The sequence below is a fragment of the Cervus canadensis genome, chromosome 17, assembly GCF_019320065.1.
Source record: "Cervus canadensis isolate Bull #8, Minnesota chromosome 17, ASM1932006v1, whole genome shotgun sequence".
NCBI lineage: Eukaryota > Metazoa > Chordata > Mammalia > Artiodactyla > Cervidae > Cervus > Cervus canadensis.
The window spans coordinates 37,919,957-37,938,505 of NC_057402.1; the positions used below are offsets into that span (position 1 = coordinate 37,919,957).

At 49.4% G+C, this 18,549-nt stretch overlaps 1 protein-coding gene across 1 annotated transcript in view; it reads right to left on the reverse strand.

Moving 5' to 3' along the window:
* The window catches only part of ADAMTS7 (ADAM metallopeptidase with thrombospondin type 1 motif 7), a 56,313-nt gene that overhangs the window by 29,513 nt on the left and 8,251 nt on the right, over window positions 1–18,549 (reverse strand). The window contains exons 2-8 of the mRNA XM_043434532.1: window positions 17,053–17,408; window positions 14,803–14,968; window positions 13,498–13,688; window positions 8,524–8,607; window positions 8,064–8,188; window positions 6,593–6,742; window positions 5,326–5,469 (exon numbers count right to left, since the gene is read on the reverse strand). Of these exons, the coding sequence (XP_043290467.1) occupies window positions 5,326–5,469; window positions 6,593–6,742; window positions 8,064–8,188; window positions 8,524–8,607; window positions 13,498–13,688; window positions 14,803–14,968; window positions 17,053–17,408 (1,216 nt within the window). The remainder of the gene's footprint in view (window positions 1–5,325; window positions 5,470–6,592; window positions 6,743–8,063; window positions 8,189–8,523; window positions 8,608–13,497; window positions 13,689–14,802; window positions 14,969–17,052; window positions 17,409–18,549) is intronic.

Consider the following 18,549-nt stretch of genomic DNA (forward strand, 5'->3'; position numbering starts at 1 on the left):
TAGTTACCTAAAGAAAAGGTTTGGCAGGGAAGAATAAATCAGGAATTTGGGAGTAACATACACACACTACTATATACAAAATAGATAAACAACAAGGACCTACTGTATAGCACAAGAACCTATATTCAACATTTGATAATAACATATAGGAAAAAAAATCTGAAAAAGAACATAAATATTCATGTATATATATGTGTGTGTGTGTGTGTATATAAAACTGAATCACTTTGCTGTACACTTGCAGCTAACACATTGTAAATCAACTATATATCAATTAAAAATAAATATAAACAAAAACAAAGGTTATAAAGAAAGATACTACATAATGATAAAAGGACCAATACAAGGAGATGATATTACACTTTTCAACATACACGTACCCAATATAGGAGCACCCAAATACATGAAACAAACACTAACAGACATAGAAGGAAAAACTGATGGGAATGAGAGAATAGTAAAAGACTTTAACAATGGTCACATCAATGGACAGATCTTTGAGACAGAAATATCAATAAGGCAAGAGATACTAAATGATAAAACAGTTAGACTTGATATTTTCAAGACATTACATCCAAAACAGGGAAAATATACATTCTTTTCAAGTGCATATGGAACATTCTCTAGGACTGACTACATGTTAGGGCACAAAATAAACCTCAACTAATTTAAAAGCATAGGAATCATTTCAAGCATCTTTTCTGCCCACAGTAACACAGAAATCAACCACAGAAAAAGAAATAAGAAAAAACCAATTACATGGAGAATAAACAACATGTTACTAAAAACCAGTAAGTCAACAATGAAGTCAAAAGGAAATTTAAAACCTTGAGACAAATGACAATGAAAACACAACCATAATAAATCTATGAGGTGCAGCAAAAAACAATTCTTAAAGGGAAGTTCATAGTGATAAAGGCCTTTTTAAAGAAACAAGACAAATCTCAAATAAACAACCTAACTCACCATCTAAAAGAATTAGAAAAAGAACAAACAAAACCTAAAGCCAGCAGAAGGAAGGACCTAATGAAGGTCAGAGAGAAAATAAAAAAAATTTTTAAAGAGCAGGGGAAAAAAAATCAATGAAACCAAGAGCTGGTTCTTTGAAAGGGTAAACAAAACTAACAAACCTCTGGCCATGCTCACCAAGAAGACAGAAGACATAAACAAAATAAGAAATGAAAGAGGAGAAATCACAATCAATATTGTAGAAGTATGAGCAATTATATGCCAACAAAGTCTACAACCTAGAAGAAACGGACAACTTTCTAGAAGAATACAAGCTGCCAAAGATGAATCAAAAAGAAACAGAATGGACTGATCACTAGAAGTGAAATAGCACTTGTAATCTATAAAAACAACAACAACAACTCCCTAAAACAAAAGCCCAGGACCAGATGGCTTCACAGGTGAATTCTACCAAACATACAAAGAAAAATGTACACCAATCCTTCTCAAACTCTTCCAAAAGACTGAAGAGGAAGGAAAACTCCCAAAGACATTCTGTGAAGCCACCATCAACCCAATACCAAAACCAAAGACAATACCAAAAAGAAAATTACAGGTCAATATTTTTTATGAATATTAGATGCAAAAATTCTCAAGAAAATATTAGCAAACCAAAATCAACAACACATAAAAAACAGCGTGCACCATGGTCAAGTTGGATTCATCCCAGGGTCACAAGGATAGTTCAGCACATGCAAATCAATCAGTGTGACACATACATCAACAGAGGGCAAAAACCACACGATCCCCATAATAGACACAAAAAAAGCATTTTATAAAATTCATCATCCACTCATGATACAAGTTCTTACAAAAGTGGGTATAGAGGGAACATACCTCAACATAAGGAAAGCTATTAATATTTATGACAAACCCACAGCCAATATAATACTCAATAGTGAAAAGCTGAAAGTCTTCCCATGAAAATCTGAAACAGAACAAGTATACCCACTCTTATCACTTCTATTCAATATAGTATTGGAAATCCAGCTGCAGAAATCAGATAAGAAAAAGAAATAAAAGGTATTCAAATTCAGAAGGAAGAGGTAAAATTGTTATCATCTGCAGATGACATGATAGTATATACAGAAAATCCACACAAAAACTAGGAGAACTGATAAACAAATTTGGCAAGGTAGCAGGATACAAAAGAAACATATGGAAATTGTTTGCACTTCTTTACACTAACAATGAAATATCAGAAAAAGAATGTAAACAAAAATTTCTTTTAAAATCATATTTTAAAAAAATCAATACTTAGGAATAAACCTCACCAAGAATGTGGAAGACTTAAATGCTGAAAACTAACAAACATTAGTAAAGGAAATTGAAGATGATTCAAAGAAATGGAAAGACAGCCCAAGCTCTTGGATTGGAAGAATACCATTAAAATGGCCACTCTACTACCCAAAGCAAACTATAGATGTAAAGGGATACTTATCAAATTACTCATGACATTCCTCACAGAACTAGAACAAAAAATCCTAAAATTTATATGAAACCATGAAAGACTCAATTACCAAAGCAATTCTGAGTAAAAAGAACAAAGCTGGAGGTATAACCTTCCCAGGCTTTGAATAATACTACAAAGCTACAGTAATCAAAACAGCATGGTATTGGCACAATAGCATATGGATCAACAGAACAGAATAGAGAGCCCAGAAATAAAGCCACACACCCATGGCCAATTAATCTTTGACAAAGGAGGCAAGAATACACAGTGGAGGAAAGACAGTCTCTTCAGCAAGTGCTGATGGAAAAGTTGGACAGCCACACACAAATCAATGAGGTTAGAACACACCCTCTCACCACACACAAATAAACTCAATATAGCTTACAGGCTGAAATATAAGAGATGACACCATTAAACTCCTAGAAGAGAACACAGGCAAAACCATACCAGTGTCTTCTTAGATCAGTCTCCAAAGCAACAGAAACAAAAGCAAAATTAAACAAATGAATGAAATAATGCCATTTGCAGCAACATAGATATACCTACAGATTATTACACTAAGCAAAGTAATTCAGAAAGAGAAAGATAAATACCATATGATATCACTTGTATGTGGAATCTAAAATACAACACAAATGAACATATCTACAGAAACAGACTCACAGACATAGATAACAGACATTGGGGAGGAAAGACTGGGAGTTTGAGATAGGCAGATACAAAGTACCATATATACGGGATAGATAAACAACAAGGTCCCACTGCACAGGCCAAGGAACTATATTCAATACCCTATGATAAACCATAATGGAAGAGAATATGAAAAAGTATATATATGTATAACTAAATCACTGTGGTATACATCAGAAATTAAACATGTAAATCAATTATACTTTAATAAAATTAAAAAAAAAAAACAGTATGATACTGGCACAAAAACAGCCATACAGATCAACAGAACAGAGGGCCCAGAAATAAACCCACACACTTATGGTCAATCAATCTTCAATAAAGGAATCAAGAATATACAATGGAAAAGACAGTCACTTCATTAAATGGTACTGGGAAAACTGGACAGCTACATGTAAGAGAATGAAATCAGAACATCTGTCTCAAACCATGTACAAAAAATAAACTCAAAATGGATTAAGGACCTAAATGTAGTACCGGAAACCATAAAACTCCCAGAAGAAAACATAAGCAGAACACCCTTTGACATAAATTGTAGCAATATTTTTTTTGGATCTGTCTCCTAAAGCAAAGTAAATAAAAATAAAAAACAAACGAGATCTAATTAAACTTAAAAGCTTTCACATAGTGAAAGAAACTATCAACAAAATGAAAAGACAAACTTTGGATGGAAGAAAATATTTGTAAGACATGACTGACAAGGAGTTAATATCGAAAATATATTAACAGCTTATACAACTCAATATCAAAAAAAAAAAACAGATTAAAAATATGTGCAGAAGACCTGAATATTTTTCCAAAGAAGACACATGAAAAGATGTTTAACAACATTAATCATCAGAGAAATTAAAATCAAAACAAGATATCACCTCACACCTCAGAATGTCTATCATCAGAGAGAACACAAATAACAAATGTTGGCAAAGATGTGGAGAAAAGAGAACCCTTGTACACTGTTGGCAGGACTGTAAATTGGTGTAGCCACTGTGGAAAACAGTATGGCTCAAAAAGCGAAAAACAGAACTACCATGTGACGCAGCAATTCTACTCTGGGTATATACGGGAGAAAAAAATGAAAACACTAATTTGAAAAGATATGTGCACATCAGTGTCCATAGCAGCCCTGTTTGTAACAGCCAAGATATGGAAACAAACTAAGTGTCCACGAACAGATGAATGGATAAAGAAAATGTAGTAGATAATGGAATATTACTCAGCCACAAAAGGTATGAAATTTTGCCATTTGCAACAACATGGATGGACTTATGCTTAGAGAAATGTCAGGCTGAAAAAGACAAATACTGTATGATATCACTCACAAATGGAATCTAAAAAATAAAAAAAATAATGATTACAACAAAAAAGAATCAGATGAGAGAATAAACTAGTGGTTACCAGTGAGAAGAGGGAAGGGAGGGGGGGCAAGTTAGGGATAGGGGATTAAGAAGTACAAGCTACTATGCATAAAATTACAAGGATATATTGTGCATGTGCATGCACGCTTAGGTGCTTTCCAACTCTTTGTGACCCTGTGGACTGTAGCCCATCAGGCTCCTCAGTCTATGGGATTCTCCAGGCAAGAATACTGGAGTGGGCTGCCATGCCCTCCAGGATATATTGTACAGCATAGGAAATACAGCCAATGTTTTATCACTATAAATGGAATATAACCTTTAAAAATTGTGAATCACTGTTGTACATCTGAAACTTATATAACATGGCACATCAACTATATCTCAATAAAAAAAAACTTGCACTAATCATTTAAATGTTTTGTCTTTACTTAAAACATTAAATAGTAAAATTTAAAATACCATAGCAAATTAAGAGAACACAATAGAAGGGTAAAGCCATGTATTTCAGCGCCTTCAAGGGCACGTTCTTTCCCGCTTTTCACTGGCCCCTGCCGGCCAGATGGCCAGCTCTGCACCTCCTCCACCTTCCTTTACTGTCCTGCTTTGGCTCCTGTAGCCTCACTTAATATCCTGCAATGCTCTGAAAACTAACCTGCGCTCCTCACGTCCTCACGCCTTTACCAATGCCTCCTCTACCAGGAACACCCCACTCTTCTCCCCGCTACACTTCTGTGAACTCCCGCGCATCCTCCAAGGTGCTGCCCTGGCAGACCTCGGCCTGAGGGGCTCGGACGAGGCCCGGGGCTGGGAGGGACTTACTCGAGGAACCTGGTGATGTACTCGCGGCTGCAGCGGGACCAGGTGAGCGGCGCGGCGTCGTACAGGAGCTGTGGAGACATGATGAAAGGCCGTTTCCCAACGGGCTCACAGTCATTGCCGCTTCCGTCATGCTGAATGCCAAAACTGTGTAAGAGCACAGGCCCCACGGGCGGGTGAGCCGGCGGGAAGCCCGTCAGCCCACTCCCTCCCTGAGGGGTCAGCGAGGTGCCGGGTCTTGGCTCTGCCACCAAACCACCGTGTGGCCGGGGAGGGAGAGTCACCCCCCACCTCTGAGCCTCCGTTTCCTTAAGGTAAAGTGTGGGTGTGACAACCGGTATCCCCCGGGGCCCGCCAGCAGCTGATCCTGAACTGAATACCAGGGACCAGAGAGCAGCCCAGCGCCTGCGCTGAGCTGGCCAACAACGGCCGGCCAGGGGGCACCCAGGGGGCCCACGGTGGCCCCCTCGGCCTCACTGGCCTCACTGGTCTGACGGAGCTCCTCCCCACCCCAGGTCCTATCTCAGGCTGTGCAGTGGAGTCAGGGAGTCTGAGCTGCCACGCCACAGGAAAGGTCTCCGGAGACCATCCTTGGAAAGACACGAAAACAATTATGTTTGCTGAGCACTTACTATGTGCCAGGCAGCATACTAAGCTCTTTTCAGAAACACTATCTCACTCAGTCCTCAGTGATGAGCCAACCCCTCTGACCAACAGTGCTCTCTCCGTGAGCCTGCCCTCGCGGGCTCCCAGACCATCTAAGATGCTGCCATACTCACAGCTAAACAGTCCAGGCATAGGTGGCTGAGGGCAGGGGCCATGGTTAGGCGGGACAGCCTTACAGGGAGGTGTCCAATAGAGAGAGCCTTTCACATCCCTGAATCCAGCCCCCTCAGCCAACAGGGAGCACACGGAGGCCCAGAGAGGGCAGGGAACTTGCCTAGGGTCACAGAGTAATTAGGAATGGGGTGCGTGGCAGGGACCAAGAGTCAAAAATGCAGGCACTGAGGGCAACAGGGAGGGACAAAGACCTGTGGTGACTCATCTCAACCCCACGTCAGTTAAGACTTAGTCCTCTCCTGTCTAACAGGAAAGCAGCCTGGTTGCGGGGTAGTGTCAGGGCAGGACAGAATATGGCTATGCTGGGCTCATTCTTCAAGACAGGGCTCCCTTCCCTGGGATTGCACGGGCCATCAGCCTGGCTGGCTGGTGCCTCCAGGTTGGGAGGTGAATCCAGATTCTTAGTGTGGCCGTGGGGGTGGCAGGGTACCTGTGCCCGAGCTCGTGGGCCACGGTGAAGGCCAAGGGCAGGCCCGTGTCCTCGTTGATGCTGCAGCTGCGGTGTGGCTGGCACATGCCCGCCACGTGGGACAGGCCCAGGGTCTCGCAGGGCTGGTTCATGGCCGCACACAGGTCCTTCCTGCACATGCAGAGAGAAGGGGGCCCTCAGACTGACCTGGCCTGGAGCCAGGCCCTCCCAAGCTGAGGGGGCCAGAGAAGGACCCCTGCTGACTCTGAGGGAGGGTGGGCGCAAGAAGGATGCTTCTCCCATCGCTCTCAGACCAGCCTAGGAGCCTTCAGGAAGCAGCAACCCTTATTCACACAAGACACCTCTCTGGGCCTAGGGAGCAGACCCATGCACAGACAATTTGGGTTACTACCCCAGTGAGAGGCTGCTGGAGCTCAGCAAAGGGAAATCCACCTCAAGTTAAAAAATACTGCCTCTGAACTGATTAGGAGTTGTCAGAAGTTGGGGTCATGTTGGAGTGGGGAAGTATGGGAGTAAGATTTTCTGGTTATAAATGAACAGCACAAGAGACCCTTCTAATGGAACCATTCTATATCTAGACTGGGCAATAGATACAGAACTTACACGTGTGAAAAAATTGTAGAGGACTAAATACACACACAAATAAGTGTATGTAAAACTAGTGAAACCTGAGTATGGTCTGTGGATCATATCAGTGTCAATTTTCTGGTTGGGATTTAACTATAGTTGTGCCAGATGTTGGGGGCTTTCTTGGTGGCTCAGATGGTAAAGAATCTGCCTGTGATGCAGGAGTGAAAGTGTTAGTCACTCAGTTGTGTCCAACTCTTTGCGACCCCATGGACTATAGCCTGCCAGGCTCCTCTGTCCGTGGAACTCTCCAGGCAAGAATACTGGAGTGGGTTGCCACTTCCTTCTCCAGGGGATCGTCCCAACCTAGGGATCGAAGCTGGGTCTCCCACACTGCAGGCAGATTCCTCACCACCTAAACCACCAGGGAAGAGCCAGGTTCAACCCCTGAGTCAGGAAGGTCCCCTGGAGAAGAGAATGGCTATCCATTCCAGTATTCTTGGCTGGAGAATTCCACGGACAGAGGAGCCTGGCAGGCTACAGTCCATGGAGTTGCAAGAGAGTCGGACACAACTGAGTGACTAACACTTTCACACCAGATGTTACCATTGTGGGAAACTGGATGAAGTGTAAACGGTACCTCCCTATATTATTTCTGACAACTGCACGAGAATTCACAACGAATAGCTCACAATGAACATTCACAATAAAAAGCTCTCCCCAAGTGCTGTTGAAACCCCGTCTTGGATCAAAGGTGTGGAAACCCTCCTCCAGATGAGGCTCCTGAGAGGAGGGCCATGTCTGCCCCCTTCCTGGGGCTTCTCCTCGAGGGTCAGGTGGCACCTCCCTCCCACGCAGGCTCTCCCAGCTGTACCCCGGGCCCCCTCCCCACAGCTGCCAGGACCTGGTGAGCAGAATGGCCGTGTCGTGGTGCAGCGGGTGGGCATCCCCCTTCATGTTGATGCTTTTCTGCCACTTGCAGAAGCTCCTCAGGGTGTTGTCTGCGTGATGAGTGATCTTCAGATCCTCCTGCGGGCAGAAAGCATAGCCACTGAAGCCCTCCGCCAGAGCTCTGAAGGGTCAGGCCAAATTCTCCTCCACAGGAAGGCGGGAGACAGAGGCCCAGAGGTGGCAGCGGGCAGACCTGTGGTCCCCAGGCCAGTCTCTAGTCTGACCACCGCTCCCACAGGCACCTGCCAGAGGGGGCCTAAGAGAGGGTCAGCCAGGGGTGACAGATGACACTGCGTGGGCCACGGAGGCCCTGGCTGTGCCGCTCCACACAAGGTGGCTCAGGTGAGTGACAGGAGGGCTCTGGCAGGTGACGCCCATCCCAGAGGGCAGGGTGAGGTCACGTGACTTCTCACCTCCTCATCTTCCAGCAGGATCAGGCGCACGATGGTGATGTGGATGGGGTTCCCGATGCTGGGGTCATGAAACAGACCGGCCACCTACCCAAGAAATAAGGGTCAGGCTGTCATCTCAGATATACGACACAGGCAGCCTCTGCTCACCTCCAACCCACCTGCAGGGATGCACACCCACGTTCGCACACAGGGGAGCTCACACAGTACACGCATCCCATACACGAAAGTACTCACACCTGAACACACCCTTCCCCAGCCCAGCATCGGCAGAACCTGGAGGGGACGAGAGGGCCTCCCAGGCTCTGGGGTCCTGAGCATCTATCTGGGATCCTATTCTCCAGCTTGTACCTCCAAAATGCTGGCTTGCTGGCCCATCTCAGGGCCCTCCTCTGTCCTGCGCTGGGATGGCCCTGCCACCCACTCTTGCCCTGGGGAGGCTGGGACCAGCATCCCAGGGGTGAGCCCTCTCATGAGGCAGGAACTGGGCACAGCCTGGGGGAGGGATGGAGGCAGGCAAGGCCCATCTTCCCTGGAGCTGACAGCCATAGGGCCAAGAGGGCAGGCATGCACGCCTCTCAGAGGCCCTCAGAGCTAACCCCACTCAGCCCCAAGACAGAGGCCATCCCCAAAGATGGACAGTGTGCCAAGGTGCAGGGAAATGGCAGGTAAAGCTGTCTTCTTTTAAAGCTCCCTCAGGACAAGGAAGAAGCCAGCCCATGATTGGAGACAGGGGTCAAGTTCCCAGCAGGCAGAGACGTCAGGACACATCCGTTTTGAGTTGGCTTCTAGCAATTCCATCAAAAGAAATATATTCAGATAGGAATGGAGAAAAAATGTACCGTTAAGAGGGCACAAAAGTCCCTAACAAGGGGATGAATCATACTTTCAGAGCTCAAGGTCAGGAATGGTGAAGTCAGTGATGTAATAACGTGCCTCCCTCATCTCCAGGCACATGCTGGGACCTGGGGGCCCCTCTGCACTGCCTTCCTCCCCCACATCAACCAATTCTGCCTCTGAAATTTTGCCCTCTAGCCCACCTGCAGCCCTGCAGCCCAGCCATTTGTCTCTGAATGCAAACCCAATCCCATCATGCCTTTGCTTAAAACCAGTGGGTCTTCACTGTCCACAGGTAAAGACAAATGTCCTAAGCCTGGTACACAGGCCTGTGTGGTCTGGTCCCTGTCCACCTCTATGGCCTCACTCTTCTCCTCAAACCTCCTCACTCCCTGACTCTAACTACTCTGGCTTTCTCTCAGAATCCCACGATCCTTCCTACACAGGGCCTTTGCAGATGCTGTGCCCTCAGCCTAGAACACCTTCTCAAGTTATCTCTTACCCCTTCTCCAGCTCTCGCCCCTCCATCACGTCTTCTGAGAGCTTTTATTCTACCCGACACTCCCAAACCGCCATGAACTTGTCTTCTCTAGGACCCCCTCCATCACACTTTCACATTTATCAGTTTCATTAATATCTCTCTCCCCTTCCAGACCATAAGCTCCATGGGCTCCCTCTGATCCGTCCAGGTTCCTAGCACATTATGGACTCAAGAAACAGTTGCTGAATGAATGAATGAAGCTCGAGAGCTTGTTAAGTTTTTCTAATGCATTATCTCATTCAAAAAAAAAAAAAGTAAAAATGCAAAGAGTCCCCTGGAGAAAATCAAATTAAAAGAAAAAAGCTTTCTTAGACAACATGCAAGTGAGCTTGGCAGCTTGGCAGCAGCCCCCAACAGAGGCTCTAAAGGGTGAGAAGCCAAGAGGGTCTGCTAAGACCTGTCCCAGAGACTAGCCCACCTTATGTCCTGAGTTAGGGCTGGGACAGCTTCCTGCCACCACAAAGTCCCCCCACTCAGTGTCAATAACACTTTTCACTGTCCCCCAAGAAGTACGGAGGTGAAACATGCTGGGAGGTACTGGAGGAAGGTGGAATCATTAATTGTTGACTAAATCAAACAGTGAGTCTGTTTACGGCCTGAGGTCAGGGTGGTTATCTCAACTAGATAAACGATACCCAGGGAAGACAAGCCCTATTCTGCTGCAGGCCTAGAGAGCAAGCTGGGGTAGGCAGTGTTCATGGGGCTTACCAGTGACTACAAGCTCCCAACGAGCTAACAGTATGACAAAAGCCACTCAAAAAGGGCCCTTGACCTCAGAGGACATGAACAGAATTGGGGGTGCAAAAATGGGGGGACCTCTCTTGTTACGCTTGGAATAGACCTACCTCCTGGACTCAGACCTGGGTCTGGCACAGTGACCTGTAGGAGGCCCTGGTAAAGAGGGTGAGGCTGTCCTGAAGGCGGCTGTGGGGTTGAAGAGCAGATCTTCAGTAGCCACAACAGCAGCAGCTAACATTGACCGAGCCTAATACACATGATCCTCATGCCAGGAGCTTCACGCGCCTTAGCTCACTTAATCTTCGCACCTCTCAGGCAGGCATAAGTATCGCCATCTTACAGATGGAGCAACTGAGGCTCCAAGAGAGGCTGAATACGGGATCAGAAACCCAGGTCTGACAGCATCAAAGTTTCTGCTCTTACTTCTTAAGTTTGGGAAGTGCTGCCTGCCTTCTCTCTGACGGATGGATTCTAAATGTGTACAGCTCTGGAGGCTCTGAGGAGTACTGCAGTAAAGTCTGTTACTTTTTTTTTTAACCCTGTGTTGCCAAACTTTCAAAAGCGCCATCTTTCTTCACAGAACATTTATTAGCATCTCTTGGAACAAGTACTCCCCAAGAATATTCTTTGAGAAATGCTACAAGGCAAAGCTTCCCAAGCCTGGGATCTTATTCTTATGCATCCATCACCATGTCCTTGGTACAGAGCTGACACTCAGCGCTCATGTCAGCCTTACATGAACAAACATCTGCTCTAGAGGAAAAGGGGGGTAAGTTCTCCTCACTCCCACCACCCTGTTCCCTCATCCTTCTAGCACACTCTGGCCACCACAGCTACCCAGCTGTTCCTCTCTGGGGCAGGCTAAGGCGGAGAGGACTGATTGGGGCTTTGGAAGCAGATAAATCTGAGCTCCAGTCTCAGCTCTGCCACTCACTAGCTCCGTGACCTTGAGAAGTTCCTTGGACTCCCTGATCCTTTGTTCCTCCAACTACAAAATGGGGCTGAGGCTGAGATGAGGCAGTGGGTGTGGAACACCGGCCAAATAGCAGGTGTTCAGAAGGCTCAGCCCTAAGACCCAGTCCAGCCCTCCTCGGAGGCTGGCTGCCTGCCGCCCATGCCCCTATCATTTCCTGGAGTCTCCCTGTTGGGTATCTAGCACTGTTAGCTTCACAGGTGCCTCCGCTCTGTCCAGACCAATGCCGGACTTGCCAGCTCATGAAAATTATGACACTGTCCAGAGCACATGACTCTGAAAGCCAGACCCTCCCTCCTCCAGGGTGGGGCTCACAAGGTAAATGCCTGTGTCCTGTGGGCCTAGACAGGGAGGCAGGAAGGGGCCTCGCTCTGGGGCCAAATCCTTGACCCCTGGCACACAGGGGATGTCACGGGGGAGCCTGGAGGGCTCAATACCGTCCTACATGGACTACTCAGTAAAAGTGAGGCTAATGAACCCAGGTAACAATTGGTGGCTCCAGCCAAGCTCCTAGGCCTCTTTCAGGCTGAGCCTGTGAGGGGAGGATCTCGTGGCCTGGAAACCAGGTCTTGCCCCCCACCCCACCCCACCCCAGCCCAGAAGCAGGGCCCTGCTGTCCAGCAACAACCCCTCTTGAACCCTGGTGGTTAGTGGCTTGTTTCCCTGGGCAGACAAGGCTAGAAGGAGGCTTGGCTGGGCCTTAGAGACCTCAGGTGCCAGGCAGAAGGACATGGCCTTTATTCCATTAGGAGGAGGGAGCCAACATGGGTGGCCAAGTTGGGCAGGAACTGGCCCAGAGCTGAGCTTGCCAATGCAGACTCGAGCAGTGGGGGCATGATGGCCACAGACAGAGCCCCTTCCTCTCTCTGACCCTTGGTTTCATGGCTATAAAAGAAGTGGCCTTAGATGACCCAGAGCACACACTTCCTTTAGTGTTTTGGGGGTGAAAGGCTGATAGGGGGGAGGTCGCAGCACATGACACTGGCCACACCAGCTGCAGGGCACACACACCCAACCCGCTCTCAGTCACCCAGCCCAGAGGGAAAACAGTGTTGTTCAGTGGGGAGCCTGCTAAGAATGCCAAGGGCAGAGATCTCTTCTCCCAGGGGGTGCAGGAAGCAGCTTGGCTGCCTGAGGCCTCCCACCTACATACCTGGGGCGGCAGCTGGGAGGGACTGGCTGGCACTAAAGGAGTGGGAATCACCAGCTTCAACCTGCCACAGTGCCCCAGGTAGGACTGGGGAGATCGGGGCTACTGTCCGGCTCTGTCCTGGCCTAGCCTTGTGACCTGGGCAAGTCACTCACCCTCATGGGGCCTAGTTATTTCAACTGTCCTATGGGATCAAGACAGTATGCCAACCCTATTGTACCACCCAAGTACTACTGTCATCCCCAGTTCACAGCTGAGAAAGCTGAGGCTAAGACAGGTAATGTGGCTTGCCCAAGGTCACCACCAGCTAGTAGACCACAGCACTGGACAGGTCCTTCTAACTCTAATGCCTGCTGATGGCCCAGGCAGGGGCTGGTCTGATTGGGCATTTCCACGTCCCCAGTGACCAGCCCAGGTCCCAGCACAGAGGAGGGAGGTGCTGGTTTACAGTGGTGTGGACAGGCCAACCAGTCTATGAGTGCCTCCAAGCAGGCACAAGGTCGAGGTTGCTTCATCCCCTCCTCCCCCCACTCTGGTCCTAGCAGCAGGCAGAGGCTGCTGAGCCAGTGGGGTGCCAAGACCTCCAGTCTCACATCTGCCCAGGTTCTCTCCCAGTGACTCAGGAGCTGGAAGCCTGTACCTGGCTTGGGTCCTGGGGTAACCCCTTTGGGGCTCACCAACACCACCTCCTGGCAGCCCTCACCACCCCCCACCACACGCCGCCTGCAGCAGCCTCACCATGTTCATGATGGTCAGCACGTAGCTCTCGACATTCGGCTGCCCGTGGTACTCCACCATTTTGGTGTCGGCTACCACCAGGGTCTCCACCCACTTCTCTTTGCTGACCGAGCGCCGGTATCGACGCCTCAGCCGCCGCCACTGCTGCCACTGTTCCCAGCGCTCCCGCTGCAGCTCCAGCTCTAGAAACTCTGTGGGTGCGGAAGGGGTGGGGGCTAGCTGACAGGAGGCTGGCCCAGGACACACGTCTCAAGGACCTCTCCCCAGTGAGCCCTCTCTGGGTCAGCAGGAACAGTGCTGGGATCAGACAAGGGGCCTGCACTCCCAGTGTGACTCTGCCCCAGACCTGTGCTGTGTGGCCCTGAACTAGTCACTTCCTTTGTCTGACCCTGGGGCTGCCTGCCAATAGATAGATAAGCCTAGCAGCCTCAGAGGATGACTTCGATGGGGCTATGAACACCGTGAAGCATTGAGCCTGTGAGGCGAGCTCCTGAGCCCCTATCTCCCTATGCTGATCCACCCCCGCTGGGGGGTAAGTACTTCCCAGCACACACAGACCCCTCAACCTAACCCCCAGCCTGGGGAGGCTGGCCAAGACCCCAACCAGCTGACCCCCCCTGGAGACCTGCCCCACTGCCACAGGCTGCCCCCCAGATCAGAAGAGTAAGCACATCTATGAAGCTGGGGAAACCGAGGCCAAGAAGCAAGCCTTGGTGAATATGTGTCCCAGGAAAGAGAGTCCCTAGCCGTGGGTAGCTTGTGAAGCTGGAGCATTCAACAGACCCCAGCAGCCTTTAGCAGGCAGCTCCTTACCTGGACCGGCCCAGCACGGACTGGCCACTCTGCAGACAAGGTGCTGGGTGCCACACTCTAGGTCCCCAATAACAGAGGTCAGTTTTTCTGGGGTGAGACCAGAGTGGGGAGGGGAGGGAGGTTCCCGCCTAGTTGAACTGCTGAGGTTGCGTATGGCCCAGCCTTGCCTGGACACTCGAGAAAGAATGGCTGCCACAGCTAGAGGTGTCACAGGCAGGGAGCAAGGAGGGGACACAGAGAGACTGAGCCCTGAGGCGGGGAGGTAGATGAGCTGGTGGTGAGAGGAGTCAGTCCCGGGGATGAGCTGGGGCAGGCCCATCTATGTGCCCGCACATAGAGGGCACAGGCTATGATGATGTGGTTGTTGGTTTGTCTGTGTCCCTTCAGTACCAGAGAAGTTGGGCATGGGGGTGTTAACAGAGGATTCTAGAAAGGCCCCTCCATGGTCCCAGACTCATCCCCTACCCCAGAGCTGGTAGCAGAGAAACACACCTTTCACCCCACAGGTGCCTGGAGCCCTGGAGTCCCCCGGCTCTGCCCACTTCTCGGGAGCTTGGCGCTTGTATACCACGTGAGGCTGGGCGTGGCCAGGCCGGGCGGGGACACCATCCAGGGGCTCAATGAAGTAGTCCTCCTTGGAGAGCTGAAACACACCTTTCTGGGAAAGGAGCACCCAGGTCACACAGTGGGTATTGGCACTCGGCTGCCCTCCCCCACCCCAGAGGCCGGGCCTGCTCAGCAGCGCCCATCACGCCAGCTGACCCCAGGCACACTGCGCTTTCCTCCCTCTAGATCTTTACTCACTTTGTACCCTCTGGCTGGAACACCCCTCCCTACCACCTTACCCAGCCAAAGGCTTCTGGGCTGAGCTCAGAAGTCATCAGCCCAGGAGGCTGTTCCATACACCCATCCCACCCCTTAGCCCATAAGAGCACAAAATAGGTCTGCATCCCCCACATTCCAAAGATAAGCAAGAATTACAATTAAATGCTTAACACCAAGGGAAAAAAGGCTTTGGGTTAGTAATGTACAGCATGGTAACTATAGTTAATAACACTGTTTTGTGTTTCTGAAAGTTGCTAAGAAAGATTAAAAGTTCTCATCACAAGAAAAAAAACCTTTATGTACACAAATTTGTAACGAGGCTTACTGTGATCATTTTACAATATATTAATAAATTGCTGTCAAATTGTCTGAAACTAATATTTTGATAATGTCTCAATAAAAAAAAAATTGATTACCAAAAGAAAGAAAGAAAGAAATGGGTTTCCTTCCAAATCTAACAAGATGGCCATGGAGATACCCACTGCCACCAGGACACCCTCTTCCTTGGTCCCAGGATCTTCCAGAGAAGGGAAATTGAAAGGGGTGTCTCCGGGATGCTTGCTGGCATTCAGAGAGGCCAGAGGAAGGAGGGGCCTTGGGAAGTATCTTTGAGCAGCCCACCACCTACTAGGGAAGCTCAGGACTCCAACATGGAAGAAAGTTTTTCCTCCCTCGGACCCCTCCTCATTGGCTCCAAGTCAGCCAGTTGGGTCACTCAGGGCAGAGAACCTGGAGTGCTAGACAGTGTATCATTAGCTCTAGGGGCTGGAGGCCTGGGTTGACTCCACTACTGGAAAACTGAGTGACCTTGGGCAGGTTCCTCTCTGAGCCTGTTCCCTTATCTGTAAAATGGGAACAATGCCCATATGCGTACCTGTCGCTCAGGCGCAACAAGATTAATTTAACCATATGAAAAGGGAGAAGTACAGGCTCCTGTAAACGAGACTTTCCCAGGCAGCTGGGCTCTCAAAGGCCCAGATACCCTAGAGCAGGGGTCCCCACCCTCCAGGATCTTATGCCTGATGATCTGAAGTGGAGCTGATGTAATAATAATAATAAAGTGCACAATAAATGTAGTGTGCTTGAATCATCCTGAAACTACCCCCTACCCCCAGTCTGTGGAAAAATTGTCTTCCACGAAACCCTTCCCTGATGCCAAAAAGACTGGGGACCAACTGCCCTAGAGCCTGTGAGGTGGGCTATATGTCATGAGCCCCTGCTCTGCCACAGCGATGGCTTTTCCTGAGCAATCTGAGCTGAGGCTCCCTGGGGGGAGTAGAGGATGGCCGAGAATGTGCACCCACCCACCCCCACTCCTCCCAACCCCACCCTCCAGAGCTGGGAGCAAAAGGGGCCCTATGCTGCCTGAAGAGGAGCTGCTCTGACTCCACACTCAAGCAGAGGGAGGCAATTAGGGCTGCACGTGGCTGCCAGCATTACCTCAACCCAGAAAAACCTGGAGGCTGAGGCCGGCTCTGCTGGGAAGCGCGGTGGGGGCGGGGGTCTGCGATCGAAGTCAACTGATACCCCTGAAGATGAGGGACTCAACTGCTTTCTGAGTTACTTAGTGCACACACACCACAAACAAAAAGCGGTTTTCAAAGTCTGGACTGACAACTTCAACACTATCTGAGAAATTGCCAGAAATGCACATTCCCCACCCCCTCCCCTCATCTACCCTATGGGACACCAGGTTTTCAACTAGGCCTCGGTGACTCTGGCTCGCTTTAAAGTTTGAGAACCGCTGCCCTAGAGAACAAAGAGGCCTGAGCTTGTCCACCCCATTTTACAGGTGCTAATACTGAGGCTGGAAGGGGGAACTCCAACGGGCCAAAACCAGCAGACAAGTCCGCGGCCAGGCAGGGGCTGGGGATGGGGGAGGCCCCCACGTCCCGCCAGCTCACCCCGCGCACTCACCAGGCCGTCGCAGGCGCTGATGGCCGCCAGGCCGCCCTCGAGCTCGGGGTCCTGCACCTCACCTAGCAGGTGGCAGGCGGGGGCGCGGGCCCGGATGTGCGCGCGGGCCAGGCCGCCCCGCCGCCGCGTCTCGCTCACGAAGCCGGGCGCCAGCAGGTGTGGGTTGGCGGTCAAGTTGAAACGCAGCTCGCGGCCGCGGTACTGCAGCTCGTAGAAGGTGGGCGCGCTGGGGCGCGCGGACAAGTCCCTCTTGCGCAGCGCGCGGGGCCACAGCTCGTAGGACAGGAAGGAGCCCCCCGAATCCACACGCACCGGGTGCACAATGTCCAGCGCCGCCCGGCCCTCGGCGGCGTGCCCTGCAGGGAGAAGAGCGGAGACGGAGTGGGGAGCGGCCGAGGGGGCGCTGAGGTCAGAGTGCCGGGATTCAAACACCCACCACCTGTGCGGTTTCACCGCTCCGTGCCTCGCTGGCTCCACCCAGGTGATCGCAGTAACCTCTTCACAAGTCTCCCTGCTTCCCTTAGTGACCGTCTCGGGTCCCTCTCCTCTAGTCTGATTAGCTTTCCACGTAGTAGTCACAGGGACTGGTTCCAGAGCTGTCAGATCATAGCCTTTCTCTGCTCAAAACCCTGCCGTGGCTCCCAGCTCACACACTGTTCTAGCGATGCCAGGGACGTCCTAGGCAAGGATACCTCCGATCTCATCTCAGCTACACCTCCTGAATTCCCTCCATTCGGCCACCGGCCTCCTTGCTGCTCCTGCCTCAGGATTTTGCTTTCTTGTTCCCTCCACCCAGAACACGCTTCCCTCAGTTTCCCACATGACTATAAAGCACTCACTTTCTTCAGGTTCTTCCCCAAAGCTTACTCACTTCTTAAAATTGCAACTGCTGGCCTCTCCCTATCCCCCCTCCCCTGCTTTATTTTCCCCCATAGCACATCTCACATACTGTATCACTTAATATCTGCATTCTTTTTTCTATTTTTCTTTCTCCATCTCCTCCCAGTATGAACTCTAGGAGGGCAAGAATCTTTAGAGTCTTTGATGAAGATTTTAAGTGTTCAAGAATGTCTGGAAACTAGTAGTTTCTCAGTAAGTGTGTAAAATCTGTAGAAAGGGGAACATAACTTACACTTTGGGGGCTGAAGATTAAATGAACTGAACTACTCCACATATAACAGCGCCTGGCCCACTGAATATGATGAATACGACTGAATACGATGGCAATTATGATTATTAGATTATTATTAGCCTGATGGATTTTTTAACGTGCCTGATGGTTCTTCTGCACACATCTCCAGGCCTCCTGAGATGGGGAGTCAGAGAAGGACCACCCAGGTAGGGCTCCCTGGCCCCTCATCACTACCACTTCAACCAAGCAGCTCTAGTTTATTTCTTTCACATTTGAGAGTTCAAATGAAAAGATTCCAGGGCTGGAAAAATTTCCAGAATCCTCTCCTAGTGATTCTGTCTGCTTGGATTTCCCAGTAAGTCTTG